The sequence below is a fragment of the Dermacentor albipictus genome, unplaced genomic scaffold (genome assembly GCF_038994185.2).
Source record: "Dermacentor albipictus isolate Rhodes 1998 colony unplaced genomic scaffold, USDA_Dalb.pri_finalv2 scaffold_17, whole genome shotgun sequence".
NCBI lineage: Eukaryota > Metazoa > Arthropoda > Arachnida > Ixodida > Ixodidae > Dermacentor > Dermacentor albipictus.
The window spans coordinates 10,280,096-10,301,969 of NW_027225571.1; the positions used below are offsets into that span (position 1 = coordinate 10,280,096).

General features: G+C 45.0%; 1 protein-coding gene across 4 annotated transcripts in view; it reads right to left on the reverse strand.

The window, feature by feature from the left end:
* Nucleotides 1-9,242, reverse strand: part of LOC139052001 (uncharacterized) — a 241,859-nt gene extending 232,617 nt beyond the window's left edge. For 2 of the 4 annotated variants that reach the window (XM_070529068.1, XM_070529069.1), the window contains exons 1-2: nt 9,048-9,242; nt 3,229-3,405 (exon numbers count right to left, since the gene is read on the reverse strand). In XM_070529068.1, the coding sequence (XP_070385169.1) occupies nt 3,229-3,353 (125 nt within the window). In that variant the 5' untranslated portion in view covers nt 3,354-3,405; nt 9,048-9,242. The remainder of the gene's footprint in view (nt 1-3,228; nt 3,406-9,047) is intronic. The other 2 variants (XM_070529071.1, XM_070529070.1) reach the window with 2 other exon arrangements.
* Between the last annotated feature and the right edge of the window lie 12,632 nt (nt 9,243-21,874).

Here is a 21,874-nt window from a genome sequence, read left to right on the forward strand (position 1 = left end):
CTTTGCCTCTCCAGGTCGGTGAGCATGCATTGCAATTGGTCCCCTGAGTTACTAAGCAAGCCAATATCATCAGCGAATCGCAAGTTACTAAGGTATTCTCCATTAACTTTTATCCCCAATTCTTCCCAATCCATGTCTCTGAATACCTCCTGTAAACACGCTGTGAATAGCATTGCAGATATCGTATCTCCCTGCCTGACGCCTTTCTTTATTGGGATTTTGTTGCTTGCTTTATGGAGGACAACGGTGGCTGTGGAGCCGCTATAGATATCTTTCAGTATTTTTACATACGGCTCGTCTACACCCTGATTCTGTAATGCCTCCATGACTGCTGAGGTTTTGACAGAATCAAACGCTTTCTAGTAATCAATGAAAGCTATATATAAGGGTTGGTTATATTCCACACATTTCTCTATCACCTGATTGATAGTGTGAATATGATCTATTTTTGAGTACCCTTTACGGAATCCTGCCTGGTCCTTTGCTTGACAGAAGTCTAAGGTGCTCCTGATTCTATTTGCGATTACCTTAGTAAATAGTTTGTAAGCAACGGACAGTAAGCTGATCGGTCTATAATTTTTCAAGTCTTTGGCGTCCCCTTTCTTATGGATTAGGATTATGTTAGCGTTCTTCCAAGATTCCGGTACGCTCGAGGTCATGAGGCATTGCGTATACAGGGTGGCCAGTTTCTCTAGAACAATCTGTCCACCATCCTTCAACAAATCTGCTGTTACCTGATCCTCCCCAGCTGCCTTCCCCCTTTGCATATCTCCCAAGGCTTTCTTTACTTCTTCTGGCGTTACCTTTGGGATTTCGAATTCATCGTCTAGACTATTTTCTCTTCCATTATCGTCATGGGTGCCACTGGTACTGTATAAATCTCTATAGAACTCCTCAGCCACTTGAACTATCTCATCGATATTAGTAATGATATTGCCGGCTTTGTCTCTTAACGCGTACATCTGATTCTTGCCAATTCCTAGTTTCTTCTTCACTGTTTTTAGGCTTCCTCTGTTCCTGAGAGCATGTTCAATTCTATCCATATTATACTTCCTTATGTCAGCTGTCTTACGCTTGTTGATTAACTTCCAAAGTTCTGCTAGTTCTATTCTAGCTGTAGGGTTAGATGCTTTCATACATTGGCGTTTCTTGATCAGATCTTTCGTCTCCTGAGATAGTTTGCTGGTATCCTGCCTAGCGGAGTTACCACCGACTTCCATTGCACACTATTTAATTATGCCCACAAGATTGTCGTTCATTGCTTCAACACTAAGGTCCTCTTCCTGAGTTAAAGCAGAATGCCTGTTCTGTAGCTTGATCTGGAATTCCTCTATTTTCCCTCTTACCGCTAACTCATTAATCGGCTTCTTATGTACCAGTTTCTTCCGTTCCCTCCTCAGGTCTAGGCTAATTCAAGTTCTTACCATCCTGTGGTCACTGCAGCGCACCTGGCCGAGCACGTCCACATCTTGTATGATGCCAGAGTTAGCGCAGAGTATGAAGTCTATTTCATTTCTAGTCTCGCCGTTCGGGCTCCTCCACGTCCACTTTCGGCTATCCCGCTTGCGGAAGAAGGTATTCATTATCCTCATATTATTGTGTTCCGCAAACTCTACTAATAACTCTCCCCTGCTATTCCTAGTGCCTATGCCATATTCCCCAACTGCCTTGTCTCCAGCCTGCTTCTTGCCTACCTTGGCATTAAAGTCGCCCATTAGTATGGTGTATTTAGTTTTCACTCTACCCATCGCCGATTCCACGTCTTCATAGAAGCTTTCCACTTCCTGGTCATAATGACTGGATGTAGGGGCGTAGACCTGTACAATCTTCATTTTGTACCTCTTATTAAGTTTCACAACAAGACCTGCCACCCTCTTGCTAATGCTATAGAATTCCTGTATGTTACCAGCTATATTCTTATTAATCAGGAATCCGACTCCTAGTTCTCTTCTCTCCGCTAAGCCCCGGTAGCACAGGACGTGCCCGCTTTTTAGCACTGTATATGCTTCTTTTGTACTGCACACCTCACGGAGCCCTATTACATCCCATTTACTGCCCTCTAATTCCTCCAATAGCACTGCTAGACTCGCCTCACTAGATAACGTTCTAGTATTAAACGTTGCCAGGTTCATATTCCCATGGCGACCTGTCCGGAGCTAGTGATTCTTAGCATACACATACACATTCATTGGCAATGTCAAACAAAAGAAGTGGGCCGGGGAAGAGCCGCAAAGAACGATTGCTAGAACGTCTAGCGTGCGAAGGCGGGTATCTACTAACCTGCACAACGAAGCAGAAAGGATTGTAAGGCGACAGCATGTTTGCCGCTCTTCCCTGGCCACTGAAGGAACACGATGATTTCCAGGATTTTATATGTGTGGCAAGAGCCGTTGTCATCGATGATGATGCCCTCTCGTGAATCCCAAGGAAGGCAGTCGGGGCTACATTTCGATACAAAAGGCTGTCTTTGACGAGATGCACCATGAACAAGGGCAATGACGTAGTTGTGAAGACAGTTGTCTCACCGGGAGGCAGCCATGTGTAAAGAGCCGTGATCTGCACAACGAAGAAGAAAATATTGTAAGGAGACAGCGTGTTTGCCACTCTTTCCTGGCCATTGAAGGAATACGATGATTTCCAGGATTTTATATGTGTGGCAAGAGCCGTTGTCATCGATGATGATGCCCTCTCGTGAATCCCAAGGAAGGCAGTCAGGGCTACATTTCGATACGAAACGCTGCCGTTGACAAGATGCACCATGAACAAGGGCAATGACGTAGTTGTGAAGACAGTTGTCCCACCGGGAAGCAGCCATGTGTAAAGAGCCGTGATCTGCACAACGAAGAAGAAAATATTGTAAGGAGACAGCGTGTTTGCCACTCTTTCCTGGCCACTGAAGGAATACGATGATTTCCAGGCTTTTATGTGTGTGGCAGGAGCCGTTGTCTTCGATGATGATGCCCTCTCATGAATCCCAAGAAAGGCAGTCGGGGCTACATTTCGATACGAAACGATGCCGTTGACAAGATGCGCCATGAACAAGGGCAATGACGTAGTTGTGAAGACAGTTGTCCCACCGGGAGGCAGCCACGTGTAAAGAGCCGTGATCTGCACAACGAAGCAGAAAGGATTGTAAGGAGACAGCATGTTTGCCACTCTTTCCCGGCCACTCACCCTGTACCTCATTACTCTGCACTCTCTTTGGTTCAAGAGAATGGTGGTAGTTACCTCAGCATGTGGCTCTGCAGCTGCGAACGGATGCGGAGCTTGAGTTTCTCGTGCTCCTTGCCGCACTTAAGCAGGAAGCCCGGGCTCGGGTGCAAGGGACTCCAGGCTGGGATTCCCCCCGCCATGCGAACATTGCAGCGGGCACCTCACCCACTGCAACGTTTGACCATGGCCCTCCTGCACAAAGTGCAGAAAAAAAAAAAAGTAATAAGTCATCCTGCACCTACACATGTGCACAGGAGGTGACCAATGACCCTTTCAGCTCGCTAAAAGCTCAAATTTGCCTCATGGTGTTTGGCGTTTCATGGAACAAATAACTAAAACGAAAGGCAGGTAAATTGAAATGCTTCCATTCTTCATGGGAGTGCAGGAAAAAAAGTTGAGAAATGCATTATGTGAACATGCTGCTTGGCACTGTTGGAGGGGTGCCAGCCATGCTTTGACCTCAAGTAACAAATATTTACACAATAGTTTCTAGTTTCTTCAAGGTCTAGCAACCTCTTGAACAATCGCAATGAGCACAGACAGCTTTTTCTTTGCTTCCCAAGGCAGACATTATAGTATTGACCCATACGCAATTAATTCGTCGTGTATCATGGGTGAATGTCGCAGTATGGTGACATCATAAACCAGATTATGTGTGGTAGTCTTTATCCAAGATGGACATGTACACATAACTGTAATGTATAGGATGTGTTGGTGGGATTTCAATGAGCTATCTGCTTGAGAGGTCTGGAAGCTTTGCATTTAGCCAGTGCCAGTACAGAGCAAAGCTGAACAACAGTGTTGAGAGGACAGAGCACTGCTAATGAAGTTTGCTTGGCTCGCTCAAAAGGGGCTTGTTTTGAAAAGTTTCTCCGAGACCAGGTGGTCAAGACACGCTGAATCATGCAAGGCCATTCCAAAAAATTTCAATGCAGTCTTGTGTTGCCTTGAAGCTATATCAAAGAACGAGGAAGAAAACAGTGACACTAGGAACGAAGCACACTCTCTCTTCAAGAAAATGACAAAACTAGAGACTGCATTCATGGCGACTTTCTGGAGTGAAATCTTGGAGTGCTTTGACAAAACGAGCGTACTACTTCAGAAAACAGGCCTAGATATTTCAACTGCTGTAGACCTGCTGAGCTCTCTAGAAGGCTTTCTTAATTCTTTGCGACCTCTCTTTGATACCTTCGAAGAGAGAGCACACACGCTAAGTACCAATCAATGTTATCAGGATGAGGGCAAGCGCATCGTTTTGAGTAAGCACCCGGACAGAAAAAGCGATAGTGCGCTACAAGGTAGAAAAAAGTTTATCGTAGAGACCTACAATGTTGTACTTGACAGTCTAGGCTCTGCTTTGCGAGTGCAAAAGGCTGCCTACACTGAACTCTGCGAAAGGGTCGGATTCTTAAAATTGCTGACAGAAGTTGGGAGCGAACCTTCTCTGGCACAGCAGGCTGAGATGTTGGTGAAAACCTACGAAAATTATTTGGAGCCAGCATTTTCCGCTGAAATCGTTCAGTTTACGAACTTTCTGCACAACTCTGTGTGACACGAGTCCCCTGGGAATAATGAAGTTTCTGCATGAAAGAAAGCTTATTGTGGTGTTTCCAAACCTTTCTAAAGCTTTGCGAATGTACTTAGGCATATCCGTGGCAAACTGTGAGATCGAACAATCGGTTTCCAAGTTGTTGCTGATAAGAAATCGCCTTCGTTCGTGCCTCCCTGACGACAAGGTGAACTCGCTTGCTATCATGTCCATTGAAAGCGACCTCCTCCGAGATCTATCCTTCGAACAGACTATATCTGATTTCGCCAAAGCGGAGGCGCGAAAGATGCCATTTTAAAAGAGGACTGTTTGCGCTATACATGAATAGTTCCAAGAAGTTCGTTGTGTCGCTTCCCAGCCTCCACGTTGCCAACGAAACGCTGTGCAGTGTAATTCAAGATATGCAAATCTTCGTTGTTCGTCTCTTGTTTGTTCTTCTTGTGATATTTAGCGTGCTCATAAAGAACTGTATTTTTGTTGTTTTTGATAGTGGCATGTTTAATTGGTGTCGTCCTTGCTTGTCTTACCTTTCATGAAAATATTTTCAAATAATGTTTTGTAATTACAGTTTGTAATTTTCATTTGTGTTCTAGTGCATTTTTATTGTGTTTGTATTGCATATATCTATTGGATATTTATAGAGTAACGTGTATAATGATTAGTGCAGTCAGATGCTTGAATTTTAATAAAGAATGTTGTGGATACAACTATGTGTCTCCTCACGGGATTAAACTTAGCGATGCAAACAAAGCCTAGCTTCAGAAGGATCGACATCTGAGCTGTGTTGTCTTTTCTATGTTCTTGTTCGTCTTAAGTGCACTAAATTTTTCCTTAAAGCATAGCTTTTGCTGAAAACAGAATGCAGATTAATCACAAAGTGAATATATGTGTTGTTGTTTACAACAGAATGCGTTTCAAGCAAGTTTTGTTGTTTTCCGTATAATAATAACAATAATAATAATCCCATTGATCGCACTTTGTTTTTTTTTTAATTTGGCGGAATTAAAATGAAACGTGGCATATTTCCAGTAGTGTAGCAGGTGACAGGGGGGGGGGGGGGGGGTCAGTATAGAGAAGGGCCCTAGCCCTGCATGCGCATTGGCCTAGGGCCCCCATTTTTCCTAATCTGGCCCTGACAGTGTCCTCAAACCTTCTTTGGAGAACAGAATTGTAATGAATTTACAGAAGCGCTGACAGGTTTTGCCTTAACTGCAGATGTAAAATTAATATTAGGTCATGCAACTAACTAGGGGGGGATATGCTGTAAGTGTCCACCAAGTGGACATGTCCATTTCCTATTCTGCTGCTGAAGTGCTAATTGGCTGAGGGCACTTGTCTCCTCACACTTACCCCAGCCCAGCCAATCAGAACTTTAGCAGCAGACGAAATGGACATGTCCACTAGGTGAACACTTACAGAATACGCCCCCAGCTTAAGGTGTAAAGGCTCCACAACCTTCACAGTTATGAAGTGATGAAATGAAAATGACAATGTACTTTTCCCTGAAAAATAAAAAAAAGGTTGCTTAAATGGACCACAGGCATCAGACTAGCTGCTTCACAATATGTTGGCTACCGGCTGAAAATTGCGCTTTAATATTTCTATCTTGTGATCAGCGCTGGTGTAGCTTGAGATGTGTACATTCCTAGGTACCACTCTGTCACATGCACACTATTTGCTTCAAGCATCTTGTTCAGAAACCTTGCAGAGACACAAAAAAAGAAAAGAAGAAGAAGCTAGTTTTGTGCTTGGGCAAGTGCATTTCACATGCATTAGTAAACTAACACCAGGATGCCATCAGAGATCTTGTCATGTTTATCATAAAAAATACAAGGAGGATTAAATTCCTGGGTTTTAAGGGGCAAAACCACCATATGATTATGAGGCACGCCATAACGGCGGGCTCCGGATTAAATTTGGCCACCTGAAGTTCTTTAACATGCACCCAATGCATGGTACACGGGTGCTTTTGCATTACAAGGAGGATTACATAATTTGCTGAAGGTGTGGTGGTAGCCACTGTGGTGTGATTTTTGCACATTATCCATCCTGGAAAAAATATTCCTTCAGTGACATGAACTACGATGTCAGCCTGTTTGATGCCACATCGTCCACAGAGAGCATGCTTTTTATTTAGCCCCATTCTAGCCACTTGCATGGCTCACACTAAATTCTAAACTGCTCTTATTTAGTGTAAAGAAAACATTTCTGAAGCAAAAGGGACAATCTATAATCATGACAAGGTTTACAGGCACTAGCACATACATGCTGCCTTGCAAGTAGAGAAGTGAGATGGTGAAATAGTTGGAGAAAAAGCAAGCCAGTCAAATGCTTTAATATTCACCAGGCTGATGATGATGAGTAATAAACATCGAGTTGATCATGAACAAACAGTTCTTCATTCGTGTACACACTTGCAATTTTTTTTTAAATAACGCGCGAGCGCCGACCACACGACATGTCAGTGGCCTTGCAGCGGTGAGGGGCGCTCCTGAAGCGAACAGTGCAGCAGTACACATTCGAACTAGAGTTCACCTTGCACGACCACCCGCCGTCCCTGGCCACTACGAGGCCGCGGACACGCCTTACCGTCGACGCTCGCGTGCTATGGTTAAAAAAAATTGCAAGGGTGTACATTATGTTCATTTGCTTCCTAGCATATATAATGTTCCTTTCCTCTTTATTACCTTGACTTTTTCTGTAAACATATACACTTGCACAAGTATGACCATTTGCTTTAGATGTTTGCACGGTCAGGTCTAAAACACCACTTGTGTTTTATATTCCAGCACACCTAACAGTGTTAAAACGCTGACGTTACTTCATCGAAAACACACACACACAATTGTTAAGCTTCACATCTCATATACAGACAATGTCATATTGAATATGCATCAAAAATATATGACGAGACTCCTGTAACTTGGCCCACAATACTTCACATCATAATGCAAAACATAAAAAATATGTTACAGATTCAGCTTTTAATCGGTTCGATCAGTACTATAGCTTAATAAGTGAGGTCACAAAACACACAGTCACAGCTGGAGAAGAAGCTGATAACGCAACCCCAACTTAGGGCCAGGACGTAGAAACTTTCCGACGAACGGGTTATACAATCCAAACCTGCCAGCGCCTTATAAAAGCAAAATTAGGAGTGTCCGTACCTTGTCGTCAGTAAATCAATGTTACATTGCACGCAACACGTAGCCAGTTGACCAATATATATATATATCTTGCTGCTGAAAAGTGAATTGAAGAAACCAATTGATGACGCCTTTTGGAATTTGACAGCAATACCAATATATCTACAGTGACTAAAACAGCTATAGAAACAGATTATAAACAAGCATGGTCATTCCTATTTTATTTTAAGCAACGAATATCAACGGAAATCCGACAGCTAGCACATACTGTAACCTTGAAGTCGTTCGAGGCTGCAAGCTCGCGGAGACAGTACAAGCAGTTTGTCACGTAAAGTCTATTAAATAGTTTTATCAGCGCACGATAGCAACGGAACCGAAAGCGATATTACATTCAACTCACATTCCTCTTATTTCACCGAAAATATACAATGCCACGAGCATTATATGGCCAGCCGTGCGGCTCAACAGCGGCCATTCTTTTCTTCTTTTACTGCCTAAAAAATAGGCAAAGAGGTTTGTGTCGCGACTTTTCGCAGAGCGTTTTAAAACAGCGGAACGCGCGCACCGACGGTACGACACAACAAACCCGACGAAACAGCTGCGGTCGCGCGTCTTGCCTTGAGATTTTTTTCTTCACAGAGAGAGGACTAAGCGGCACCGCACTTCCAGATGCTGCATTCTCAGCGACATAGCCTTGTTTGGAAATAGCTGCGAAAAAGGATGCGGAGGAGATTTCCTCTCTGACCAGGCGCGAGAGGGGCGAGGCGTCCGCCAAAGCACTGCAGCGAAGCCTACCCAACACCTAGGACACGCATGCATCGGAACGAACACGCCGCTTTCGCTTCCACGCAAGCGGACGCGTTTGTTCACACGAACGCTCGCACGCTCTTGAGACCTTGGTTGTCAAACGCTCGTCTAACGCGAGCTTTGACTGCGCAAACCAGTGAAAGAAAGCGAGCGCTCTGCTTCTGGTTTGTCTTAGAGCCGTCAAAAGTTTGATAGCAAGCAGCGCAGCAGCAGCAGCAAACACGACACAAAAACGGCGCGGCATTTGTGTCTCTACTCGCGCAGGCGCCTCCGCGCTTTTTCGTACATCCGGTCCTGCCAATTGGCGAACAGTTAAAGTAGCAGTACGTCACCTTTCCGGCCGTTGATACCGTGCGGCTCGTCGAAGATCAGCATCCAACAAATGCACCCATTGTGCGCGCACCTAGCCTGTCAGACCACACGACAACGGTGTGGTGTGCACACGACCACATTTTTCGCGAGGGAGAGATGGGAAGAGCTGAAGCGAGGAACAAATGAGAGAGAGGCGCGTTTGTACTTTAGCGCCATCTCCCAGCTCCGAGAGCAAATAATACCTAGCGCGCAATTTTCAGTTCTGCCGGCTGCTTATCACACCAGAAAAAAAAAAAAAAAAGACAAGGCAAGCAGCGAGAAAGTTGAATAAGGCAGTTGTCTAGTACTTCGTGATGGCTTCTTGGCGAGCTAGTCGGTTCTGGATCACGGTGAACGTTAACAGCTCGAAGAGACGAAAGAAGGACAAGCAGAGAAGGCAACAAGCACGGGCCTGTATATGTTGCCATCTCGTCTTGCCAATTCGTCCTTTTGCGTTGTTTAACGTTCACCATGAACACGGCTATTCGATAAACACACACAGGGCCCTACCATGATCTTGTAGTCGTAGTCAAGCGGCAGGAATGTTTCGACTGATCCGCACAGTGGCGTCACTGTTCTTTATACAAGCGATCATGGGATGATCGAGTGCGTTTTGTTTACGAACGCACATCGAGCAACGCATAGCGGCCATTATATATAGAAAACAATAAAAAATGAAGCATATCAATAAACTAGCGGTGGCTTTATGTGTAGCAATGTTGCGCATACTTCAGGCGTCCCTGTTTTCCCGATAGCGCGCGGTGCAGTTGCCGGGCCGATTCCTGTGATCCTAATGGAAGGGCGCGCATGCATGTATCGATAAATCTCTATGGCAACGCTGTTCGTGCGATTAGAAGCGCTAAAAAAGGAAAACGTTTGTGCGTTTTTCATTTGAGAATGTTTCTGTTTGCTGTTTGTGTGTGAGCGTTTATTCGTGCGTGTGTGAGAGGGGGGCGAAGGGGCCGGTGAGTGTGTCGTTGTTAGGCATGTACACGGTCGTCCACTTCCAATTTGAACACGGCTCCGGGCTGCCGGCGAGGCCGGCGCTCCGCGGAGCGCCGCTCGTGGGCGCCGGGGTAACTAACGCACCGGCGCACTGGCCGCCCCAAGTGTGGCCGGAGCCGCGTCGTCTGCTACAGCGCGTCTGCACTAGTGTGTGCTGGCGGCTGAGGCCAGGCGTGTGGCTGCCAGTGCGCCGGCGCGTTAGTTACCCCGGCGCCCACGAGCGGCGCTCCGCGGAGCGCCGGCCTCGCCGGCCGCCCGGAGCCGTGTTCAAATTGGAAGTGGACGACCGTGTACATACATCTAAAGAATGCATGCGCCGACCGCATCCAAACAAAAAAAACAATAGATTAGAACAGGACTAAATCAGTGAGACAAAATCCCAATAAATAAAGGCGTCAGACAGGGAGATACGATCTCTCCAATGCTGTTCACAGCATGTTTACAGGAGGTATTCAGAGACCTGGAGTGGGAAGAATTGGGGATAAAAGTTGCTGGAGAATACCTTAGCAACTTGCGATTCGCTGATGATATTGCCTTGTTTAGTAACTCAGGAGACCAATTGCAATGCATGCTCACTGACCTGGAGAGGCAAAGCAGAAGGGTGGGTCTGAAAATTAATCTGCAGAAAACTAAAGTAATGTTTAACAGTCTCGGAAGAGAACAGCGGTTTACGATAGGTAGCGAGGCACTGGAAGTGGTAAGGGAATACATCTACTTAGGGCAGATAGTGACCACGGATCCGGATCATGAGACTGAAATAACCAGAAAAATAAGAATGGGCTATGGGGCGCTCGGCAGGCATTCTCAAATCATGAAGAGCAGGTTGCCACTATCCCGCAAAAGGAAAGTGTATAACAGCTGTGTGTTACCAGCAGGGGCGTAGCCAGGGGGGGGGCTTATGGGGCTTCAGCCCCCCCCGAAATTTTTTCGTGCTGTCCATGCACCGCCGACCAAAGCGACCCCCGGCGCCGGGGGTCGCTTTGGTCGCAGGGGTCGCTAGACAAAATCACTCTGGATTTTGTCTAGAATGTCTTTTTGACGCTCGAAAAGACATTTAACCGCGAAGATTGCGAACTCAGGCTGGATTTCGTGGCAACGCCCATACACCGGGAGTCACATAACGCCAAGCAGTCCCATCCGAGCACAAAGTTTCAAGGGCGCTTTGATGGTGAGCGGGCTCACCGCGGCATCTCACTGAGGCCACGGAATCTATGGAGCGCATGGATATCAATTGCGAAACTTTATGGGTATAAATCTCATAAGCTCTTGATGTGAAAGGTGCACTGACATTTCCAAAGTTGTGCTTTAGGTTTTCAATCGCGGAACATTGTGGGTTTCATGTTGTTATAAACATTTGACGCCAAAGGTCTATTGACTTTTCTAAAGTCTTACATCGGAACATACAACGAGACAAGCCAAATCAGCACACTAGCAGATGAGTTGACAAAGCAGGCAGCGAGGTCCAATGAACGAAGCGTTGGGGTGGTTCATTTGTGCCGTCATGTCACATAAAAAAATATCAACATTTTTTTTAAGCTACGCCAGAACATCCATGTCAAGACACTAAAGCCACCCAAAGTAACTACGTTCTTATTTATTTTTTCTACTTTGACTTTTATTCGCGAGGACACATTGAGCCTCTTCAATTTTTTTTTGTTCTCGCTAACCTAACCGCGGGCTGCCAGAGCCAACCAGAGCGCATACGTTTTTCTCGTATGGCCCCGACCACCATGCGGTGCACTTCGGTGCGCGTTCGGTTTGCTCGGGCCGAGTGGATTTTCACCGGACAGAGTTTTGGACGCTTTCTGGCTAGCAGACGAGAAAAAAAAAACAATGGTTGCTCGCCGCCATCACTGTGGGGACTCGAAGGATTGCACCGGATTCCTTGAGCGGAATCTTTCCGGAAAGTCTTGTTTCGCCGCTGTCGGATACTGAGCAGTATGCGTATGGTTCTCAGTGGACCAAGCGTCTCATGTTTTCTTCGGTATTCCTTCCGTAGCCCCATTAGGTGCCCGAAGTAGGCATTAGATTCTGGCCAACATACTTTCCTATGCGTTTTTTTTTTTTCATTTCGGTGCCTCCGCCTCACACAAAAAATATACATTGTTGCGGCGCAGCGAATTATCGCATGGTGAAAGTTCGATTTTGATACTTCTTTTGCGGAAAGTAATGGGCGACGGGACGCTTCAGCTGCCGGATACGTTTATTATATTGTTGCGAAAGCAATTATATGGACACTCCAGGCGCATTCCTGCCATCGACTTCATGTTTCGTATAAAGTCCAAGTGTGATAACATCGTGACCACGCGCTGCATGCTGTATGTGCGAGTGAAAGCGTAGGAAAGGAGGTGGAATGGGTGAGCCGACGATGGTGGCTCAGTCTTGTGTGCGCAAAGGAGAAAAGCGGGGAGCAAGCGCGCCGCCTTCCGTCGCGCGCAATACATCGGGGGGAGTGGATGGAATGGGGGCGGAATCTAGGATTCTGTGAATCTATGATTGTGCAACATGTTTATTTGCCTTGTTTGACGCATTATATACAGTTACTTCTTCTTACATACATAGACTCATTGGAGACTTATACGTATACTTAAAAATCTTGTTGCGAGGTTTTGTGTATACATGCAGTGAACTTTGCTTCCAGTGACACTTTTTTTGTCCTTTATCAAGCCGTATTTTCGCATTTGCATATCCCACTGTATCTTTGCTTTTCTAATGTACGAGGGCGAGTCAAATGAAAGTGAGCCTACCCTAACCGCGCAATAATGGTTCGGTTCATTATCTACGAGGCATGCGCGTAGGAGAACGGCATGTCTCATTTACAAAAGTGACACGCAGGTGTGATGATAAATGTTCTTTAATGCTCTCATACACTGGGTTGAATATGGTTGCGTCACATAATGGACACTTCAAAAGTTGAACAGCTCGGTGTCGCGAAGTTTTTGACAGCTGAAGGTGTTTCCAAAACAGAAATTAATCACCATATGAATGCCGTGTACGTTGAACACTGCATTTCATTGACCACTGTGAAGCGTTGGAGCAAACGGTTCAAAGGAAGTTGCAAAGACATTCCAAGACTGGGCCAAAACCATCGTGCAATCACCCCCCACACAATATCAAAGGTTCATGAGCTGCTGAAACAAGAACGGAGGATAAGCATCGATGAACTGGCAGACCGTCTGAACATCAGTCAAGGTTCGGTTCACGCCATAATTCATGAGATTCTCGGTTATCGGCTCTTTGGTGCGCAATGGATCCCCAAGATTTTTATCCATCGCGAGAAGACGGAGAAGTTTCGCGCTGCCTTGACTCATCTAATTGGGTATCACAATGAGCATGACGACTTCTTGTTTGCAACTGTGATCGGGGAGGAACCTTGGCGCCACTACTACGAGCCTAAAACACGATGGCAAAGCTTACAGTGGAAACATTCGAACTTACCACGCCCAAGGAACGTAAAGGCCATCATTTCCGCTGGAAAGGTGTTGTTGACTTTTTTTTTCGATCGACAGGGTCCATTACTGATAGAATTTGCTAAATCTTGAGAGGCTATCAATTGTTTCCGTTATTGTGAAATGCCAGAACGGCAGCGTGTCGCAATCAAGAACGAACAACGTGGAAAATTGATGCATGGGGTCATCTTGTTCCACGAAAATGCCTGTCCCCACGTCGCTTATGTGGTTAATACAAAACTGGCAAAGTTCAAGTGGGAAACGCTGCAATATCCACCATACAGCTCAGACCTGTCACCTTGCGACTTCTACATTTTGGGGCAACCGAAAAAAACAGCTCAAGGGAACCAGATACAGACTTTTTGAAGCAGCAACCCAAGGAGTTTTATAAGACGGGAATCACGCAACTCGTTAGTCAACAGGACAAATGTCTAAATTCTCATGAAGACTACTTTTAAATAATGTACCCCGTTGTTGGCTCATTCATTTGACTTGCCCTCATATATCTTGCAGAACTCCTTGCTTTTTATACGTGCTCTCTGTCGCGACTATATCTTCGGTGCAATTACTCACGATATACGACAAGGGACAGCTACTCCTGGGTAATTTATTTATTTATTTATTTATTTATTTATTTAAAATACTTTCAGGGCCCAAAGGCACTACAGAAAGGAGTGGGAAAGAAATGGCAAGACGTGCAGCAAACAAAAAAAACAGAAGTATTACAAGGCGTCTTGTAAAGCGATCTTGAACTGGTGGTCATCAGCAATGCTGGCGATTGTGGAGGGAAGGTGGTTCCATGCGACACTTGTTCTAGGAACAAAAGTGTCATTACACAATTTTGTGCGACAAGAAGGTAGCCCCACCTTGAAGCGATGATCGATCCTTGAAGAAATGTAATGAGGTGGATGAAACAAAACGTCCTTCATCTCGTTGTTATAATAATATATTTTATGAAAAAGGCTGAGGCGAGATGACTTTCGACGCAACGAAAGATCAGGCAAGTTTAGGGTTTTCTTCATGGATGTGACACTGGAATGACGTGAATAATTCGACAAGACAAAACGTGCGCCGCGATTCTGAATGGCTTCAAGAGTTTGAATGAGTGTAGTCTGAGTAGGATCCCATATGGCGCATGCGTACTCTAATTTAGAACGTACCAAGGTTTTGTAAAGTGTTAACTTTACAAAACTTTACAATACACTGGAACAAACGACAGCGACATTGAGATTTTTCACTCGCCATCGCATATATACAAGAATGTAAGCACGGTTCTTGAATGACAAAGTTTCATTAACATATTTGTCCTCAACTTGTTCAGTACATTGCCGTTTAATTTTTCATATCAGCGGCATGCACTGCTTTCCTGGTTTCGAACTGATACAGTTCTAAAGTTCGTGTGATATTTTCTTTACTTAATAAATAGACTAAAAACATGGAAGCATTGACGTCAGTTATGTTGGGCACAATTTTTGGCACATACGAGTATAATATTTTATGAAAAAATACATACTTTACTTGTATTTATAGTGCGTAGCTTTCAAGAATTCGTTTGCAGCATCTTTTGCAATGACAATGCAGTTATTATTCATGTATTTGATCCCTCGATAAATTGTTTAAGAGGAAGCTTTAGCTCGGGCCCAATCCGACGCGGCCTATTCAAATACTTGTAAAACGCAGAAACGCTTTTCTGAGATAATCCTGCTAATCCCTTTTATTGAAATTGGCTGCATTTGAGAGAGAAAGTTAAATCCTAGTGTCTGTTGGAAACAGAACTTCGATTTAGGGCCTGAATTTTGTTTAAAATCTTTTGGAAAATTCGAAAGTTTGAAAACATAGAAGCACGACGTTTACAAACTAATAGCTATGCATGAAGAACAGATATTGTGGTTTTGTAAACGGCATTTATTATAACAGTCAAAGCGGACAAGTTTGCTGTGCCAATTTGTATCTTACGTGAATTGGTTACGTTGTGTACAAGGGTTCTGCAAAAGCCGTATTTCCACAATACTAAATTTTTTTGAGATTCATGTGTAACATATCTATTTTGTCCTGCTGTAGATGTACTATTATATGCGATTCACAGAATTGTGATATCATTTTTCATTGTTGAGTCACAGAGTTTTAAACTTGATAGTTTCGTTTTCTGAAAATTTTCAATTTTGGCCAATTTTTAATAAATAATCGACCACCTAAATGAAAAATTCGAAGCCAGTAGTCACTAGAATTAAACTTTTTCTTTTAAATGCAACAAACCTCCTCAAATTTGGTGAAGTGGTTGCAGTGAAAAACGAATTCCCCTGCTACATGTACTTAAATAGGAGCACCCGAGCTAAAGCTTCCTCTTAAGGAGGAGGCTGAGCTGCTACGTGAAGCTATATATATATATATATATATATATATATATATATATATATATATATATATATATATATATATATACACACACTTTGGGGGGGAGGGGCAGTGGCGTAGCCCCCCCCGAACAAAATTCCTGGCTACGCCACTGGTTACCAGTACTCACATGGGGCAGAAACCTGGAGGCTTACGAAAAGGGTTCTGCTGAAATTGAGGACGACGCAACGAGCTATGGAAAGAAGAATGATGGGTGTAACGTTAAGGGATAAGAAAAGAGCAGATTGGGTGAGGCAACAAACGCGGGTAAATGACATCTTAGTTGAAATCAAGAAAAAGAAATGGGCATGGGCCGGACATGTAATGAGGAGGGAAGATAACCGATGGTCATTAAGGGTTACGGACTGGATTCCAAGGGTAGGGAAGCGTAGCAGGGGGCGGCAGAAAGTTAGGTGGGCGGGTGACATTAAGACGTTTGCAGGGACAACATGGCCACAATTAGTACATGACCGGGGTAGTTGGAGAAGTATGGGAGAGGCCTTTGCCCTGCAGTGGGCGTAACTAGGCTGATGATGATGAAATCAGTGAGGAAAAGTAGACAATCATAAAAAGAAGAAAAAAAGTGTAAAGCTCTGGCGTTCCTGCAAAAGGTGAATGAGGAGTGTGGGTTACAATAACGGGCTAAGCGAATATTACTAAGTTTTTGTTTTCTGCCTTTTAAAAGCGCTTGTGAAAGTTCCCCATTACCATGAGATAACCAAAGGTGGCAGGACTCTCATATTTTGTAGCAATTGCTACAAAAGAAACTCATGTTCCTCAAAAGAAAAGCTTCGCAGTTAAATTGCCTCGCTTGACACGCAGTTTGCAAGCTCAGAAGAACAGAATTACAGGATCATAGTACGGAGAACAGTCAGCTGTTTGCTGACTACAAGTTATCAGTATTCCAGCATGTGCAACAATATTTCAAATCTTGGAACCCACTCCGGCACACATGTCTGCACCTTCTGCATTTCGACAAAATGGGACACAGATTCTCAAAAATATTCGCGAACTGGTCTAACGTCGATATCTGCGCTGTGTACAGCAGTCCGAGTTGGCGGCGAGGAGTTACGGAGTCGCCCTCTATCGGAAGCGCCTCGCTGGCGCAGTATGAGGGATCACGTGGTGCGCTCCTCATAGGTTTTGCTGTCAGCGCTCACTGAAAACACCACGCGCGAGCTTTCCCGGACATTTCTGTAAGTACTTTCGAAACGAGAGAAGTTTCTTACTGTCTAAATAATAATCTTGGGCCAACTGAAAGCACACAATCGTTTACAGTCGCTATCTCTTTACCGAATACGTACAGTGAACGCCACTGCGCGCGGTCGCCGCGATGGAGTCTGCCGAACCGGCTACTTAATTGCTTGAAAGGTAGGTAAACGCTGAGAGCAAACTATGTGAAATATGTTCTTATAGTGTTTGTATAACTAAATGGAGCGTAATAGAATGAAGCCTCAATGCAGCGATCGCGTAGATTCGCAGCGACCGACTGCGCGTCTGCATGCTTGTCCGCGCACTGTTTCGCTTTCTCCGCGCGCGCGTTTTCGCACCGTGCCATGAGCTTTAGGCCGCAGAATATGAGCATTTGACAGTATACAAGCAACCATTGTTGCGTGGGCGCTATCAGAGCTGTTCAAAAATAATTTCATTGTAGGGACTTCGACACCTACGGGGACTGTGATGTGCCGTCGCGACGATTCAATATTTTTTTTCTTCAAAATTCTTTGACCTTTCGATACTATTTCTCGAGTTGCGTCGCACTGTATGTTTATCGGCGTTCTCAGCGCGCAATTTCCCGCTGCTCCTTTTTTGTAATCCAGTGCACTAATTCATAACACAAACATGACCATATGCCATGCTTTCTTTAAATGTGCTTCTTACCGCTGCCTTTCCACTCCACTGAACTTGCCAGTATCTATAGTATCGACAAGTTCATAGACCAAACCGTCATGACATTAGTCGGGCAGCGGACTCGGGCGTGCGTCTCAGCGCGCGTTTTCAGAACATCGCAGACCGGGCGCCATAGCAGAAATCTTCCTCGCCTCTGTGCTTGCTGCATACCCGAGTTGTAGCCGATGACTGTTTGCCGGTTTTATGTTTCGCGAGCCAAGCTTCACACAGCTTCTTGTCCTGCGGCTATGTGTGAATAAGGCTGACACCGGCCTCCGTTACGTGCGTCCGGCCCTGCGGCACCGAACAGTAGCCTACCATGTCGCGCGCCTTCAAAGGCAGCCACTACATATTGTAGTGCTTTCCAGAGTTGTAAAGTAGACACTCGAAGCGGGAAAATTTCGCCACTAAATGAAAATCGCAGCGTACGAGGGAATTTAAACTCGTTTTCAGCTCGCTTCGGCGCGCCCGAAGCAGCCGACGCGGCCGCTATGTCCACGTGATCCCTCCTAGCACGTCACGCCGACGGTGGCGCCAGCATTTCCAGTGGTGGAGCTCGAGGCCATATGCAAGCCCAGGAGCATAACCAGATCAAAAGGCACACCATCGTCGTTTTCGACTGTGAGATAACGGATTCCGTGCAATTCTTTTTTCAACGTTCTCTGTAAGATGTCCCAGAAAAAAAACCCGCCCCAGAAATCTAAAAACACATGCTCAATTGTCTGTATTTTTGCATAATAAACAAAGAGTACCCCACGGAAATGATAAACACCTATCTTCTAAACATGTTTTAACGGTTAGGGTTCCTGTGTGCCACTTAAAAAAAAAAAAAAGGTTGTAACTTCTGGCGCAACGGGCATTCTTTTCACGCGTTTCAAAACATCTTTTCCTTTGCCAGCACAGTATAATTCACGGTACGATGGTACAGAAAATAACACATCAACATGGTCTTTGTCCAGTTCTTTACGTTACATCTCGGTCAAATATTGCAAAGAAAAACGCGCTGATAGGAAGCGGAAAATGACACCACTTCTTTTAGATATTCCCGTACTGGTGCTTGCTGACACACCGGAGACGCAACAAATCCGGGTAGCACTTTACCCAGCCTCAGTTGAATCATAGTTCTGAGACAGATGTCACCTAAATCTCTGAGAAAAGCAAATCGACTGACGAGTTAGTTGTCTCACATCATCATCATCATCATTAGCCTGGTTACGCCCACTGCAGTGCAAAGGCCTCTCCCATACTTCTCGAACTACCCCGGTCATGTATTAATTGTGACCATGCATGTTGTCCCTGCAAACTTCTTAATCTCATCCGCCCACCTAACTTTCTGCCGCCCCCTGCTAAGTTTCCCTTCCCTTGGAATCCAGTCCGTAACCCTTAATTACCATCGGTTATCTTCCCTCCTCATTACATGTCCTGCCCATGCCCATTTCTTTTTCTTGATTTCAACTAAGATGTCATTTACCCGCGTTTGTTCCCTCACCCAATCTAATCTTTTCTTATCCCTTAACGTTACAGCTAACATTCTTCTTTCCATAGCTCGTTGCGTCTTCCTCAATTAAAGTAGAACCCTTTTCGTAAGCCTCCAGGTTTCTGCCCCGTACGTGAGTACTGGTAAGACACAGCAGTTATACACTTTTCTCTTGAAAGATAATGGCAACCTGCTGCTCATGATCTGAGAATGCCTGCCAAACGCACCCCAGCCCATTCTTATCCTTCTGATTATTTCAGTCTCATGATCCGGATCCGCGGTCACTACCTGCCCTAAGTAGATGTATTCCCTTACCGCTTCCAGTGCCTCGCTACCTATGGTAAACTGCCGTTCTTTACCGAGACTGTTAAACATTACTTTAGTTTTCTGCAGATTAATTTTTAGACCCACCCTTCTGCTTTGCCTCTCCAGGTCAGTGAGCATGCATTGCAGTTGGTCCCCTGAGTTACTAAGCAAGGCAATATCATCGGGGAATCGCAAGTTACTAAGGTATTTTCCATTAACTCTTATCCCCAATTCTTGCCAATCCAGGTCTCTGAATACCTCCTGTAAACACGCTGTGAATAGCATTGCAGATATCGTATCTCCCTGCCTGACGCCTGTTGCCTTCAGGTAGTGAAAAAGCGCTCGAACTGCTTTCTGGGCTAATGAACTGTGAGGCCAGGCTCCCAAGATCTTCGCTTCCGTAAATGGCCTGTCCAACCCTAATGGTCCAATGGTTATCTAACCGGCGCATTACATTACCTGCCCAGCTCCATTTTTTCCTCTTGATGTCAATTAGAATATCGTCTATACCCGTTTGATCTATGACCCAAACCGCTCTCTTTCTGTCTCTTAACGTTATGCCTAGCAATCTTCGTTCCATCGCTCTTTGCGAGGTCCTTAACTTGTTCTCAAGCTTCTTTGTCAGTCTCCAAGTCTCTGCCCTATATGTCAGCACTGGTAAAATGCACTGATTGTACACCTTCCTTTTCAATGATAATGGTAAGCTTCCAGTCAGGAGCTGGCAATGTCTGCCGTATGCGATCCAACCAATTTTTATTCTTCTGTGAATTTCCTTCTCATGATTATGGTTCCCTGTGATTAATTGACCTAGGTAAACGTACTCCTTCACAGACTCTAGAGGCCGACTGGCGATCCTGAACTCTTCTTCCTTTGCCCGCTTATCTATTTATCATTATCTTTGCCTTCTGCATATTATTCTTCAATCCCACTCTTATACTCTCTCAATTGAGGTCCTCAATCATTTGTTGTAACTCGTCTGCATTGCTGCTGAATAGAGCAATATCATCGGCAAACCGAAGGTTGCCGAGATATTCACCGTCGATCTTTACTCCTAAGCCTTCCCAGTTTAATAGCTTGACTACTTCTTCCAAACACGCAGTGAATAGCATTGGAGAGATCGTGTCTCCCTGTCTAACCTCTTTCTTTATGGGATATTCCTCCTTTTCTCGTGTAGAATTAAGGAAGCTGTAGAACCTATGTAGATATTTTCCAAGGTATTTACGTAAGTGTTCTGTACTCCTTGATTACGTAATGCTTCTAAGACTGCTGGTATCTCTACTGAATCAAATGCCTTTTCATAATCTTTGAAAGCAATATACAGAGGCTTATTATACTCTGCGGATTTCTCGATAACTTGATTAATGACATGGATGTGATCTATTGTAGAGTATCCCTTCCCGAAGCCAGCCTGTTTCTACCCCGACGTGGGTGCGGCCCGCGACGGCTACGGGGACTCCCTGAAAAGGGAGGTACCCTAACGTTGTTCCTCAGGACCATTAGTAAAGTTCTTTGTCTGTCTGTCTGTCTGTCTGTCTGTCTGTCTGTCTGTCTGTCTGTCTGTCTGTCTGTCTGTCTGTCTGTCTGTCCGTCCGTCCGTCCGTCCGTCCGTCCGTCCGTCCGTCCGTCCGTCCGTCCGTCTGTCTGTCCGTCTGTCTGTCTGTCTGTCTGTCTGTCTGTCTGTCTGTCTGTCTGTCTGTCTGTTTGTCTGTCTGTCTGTCCGTCCGTCCGTCCGTCCGTCCGTCCGTCCGTCCGTCCGTCCGTCCGTCCGTCCGTCCGTCCGTCCGTCCGTCCATCCCTTGGTTTTCTAAAGTCCAGTGTTGCCCTTATTCTATTGGAGATTATTTTGGTAAATATTTTATATAATACTGGGAGTAAGCTGATGGGCCTATAATTTTGTAATTCTTTAACGTCTCCCTTTTTGTGGACTAGTATAATGTTTGTATTCTTCCATTTTTCTGGGACCCTTGCAGCCGATAGACACTTCGTATAAAGTGCCGCCAGTTTTCCAAGCATTATGTCTCCTCCATCTTTGATTAAATCGACTGTTATTCCATCTTCTCCTGCGCTCTTCCTCGTTTCATGTCTTGCAAGGCCCTTCTGACCTCATCGCTATAGGAGGAGTTCCTGTAGCCTGTTCATTACTGTTTCTAATTGAGGTTTCCTGACTCCTCTGGGTACTGTACAGGTCAGTATAGAATTCTTCCACTGCTTTTACTATATCTTCGAGATTACTGATGATATTACCCAGGTTATGTTTCAGTGCATACATCTTGGTGTGTCCTATGCC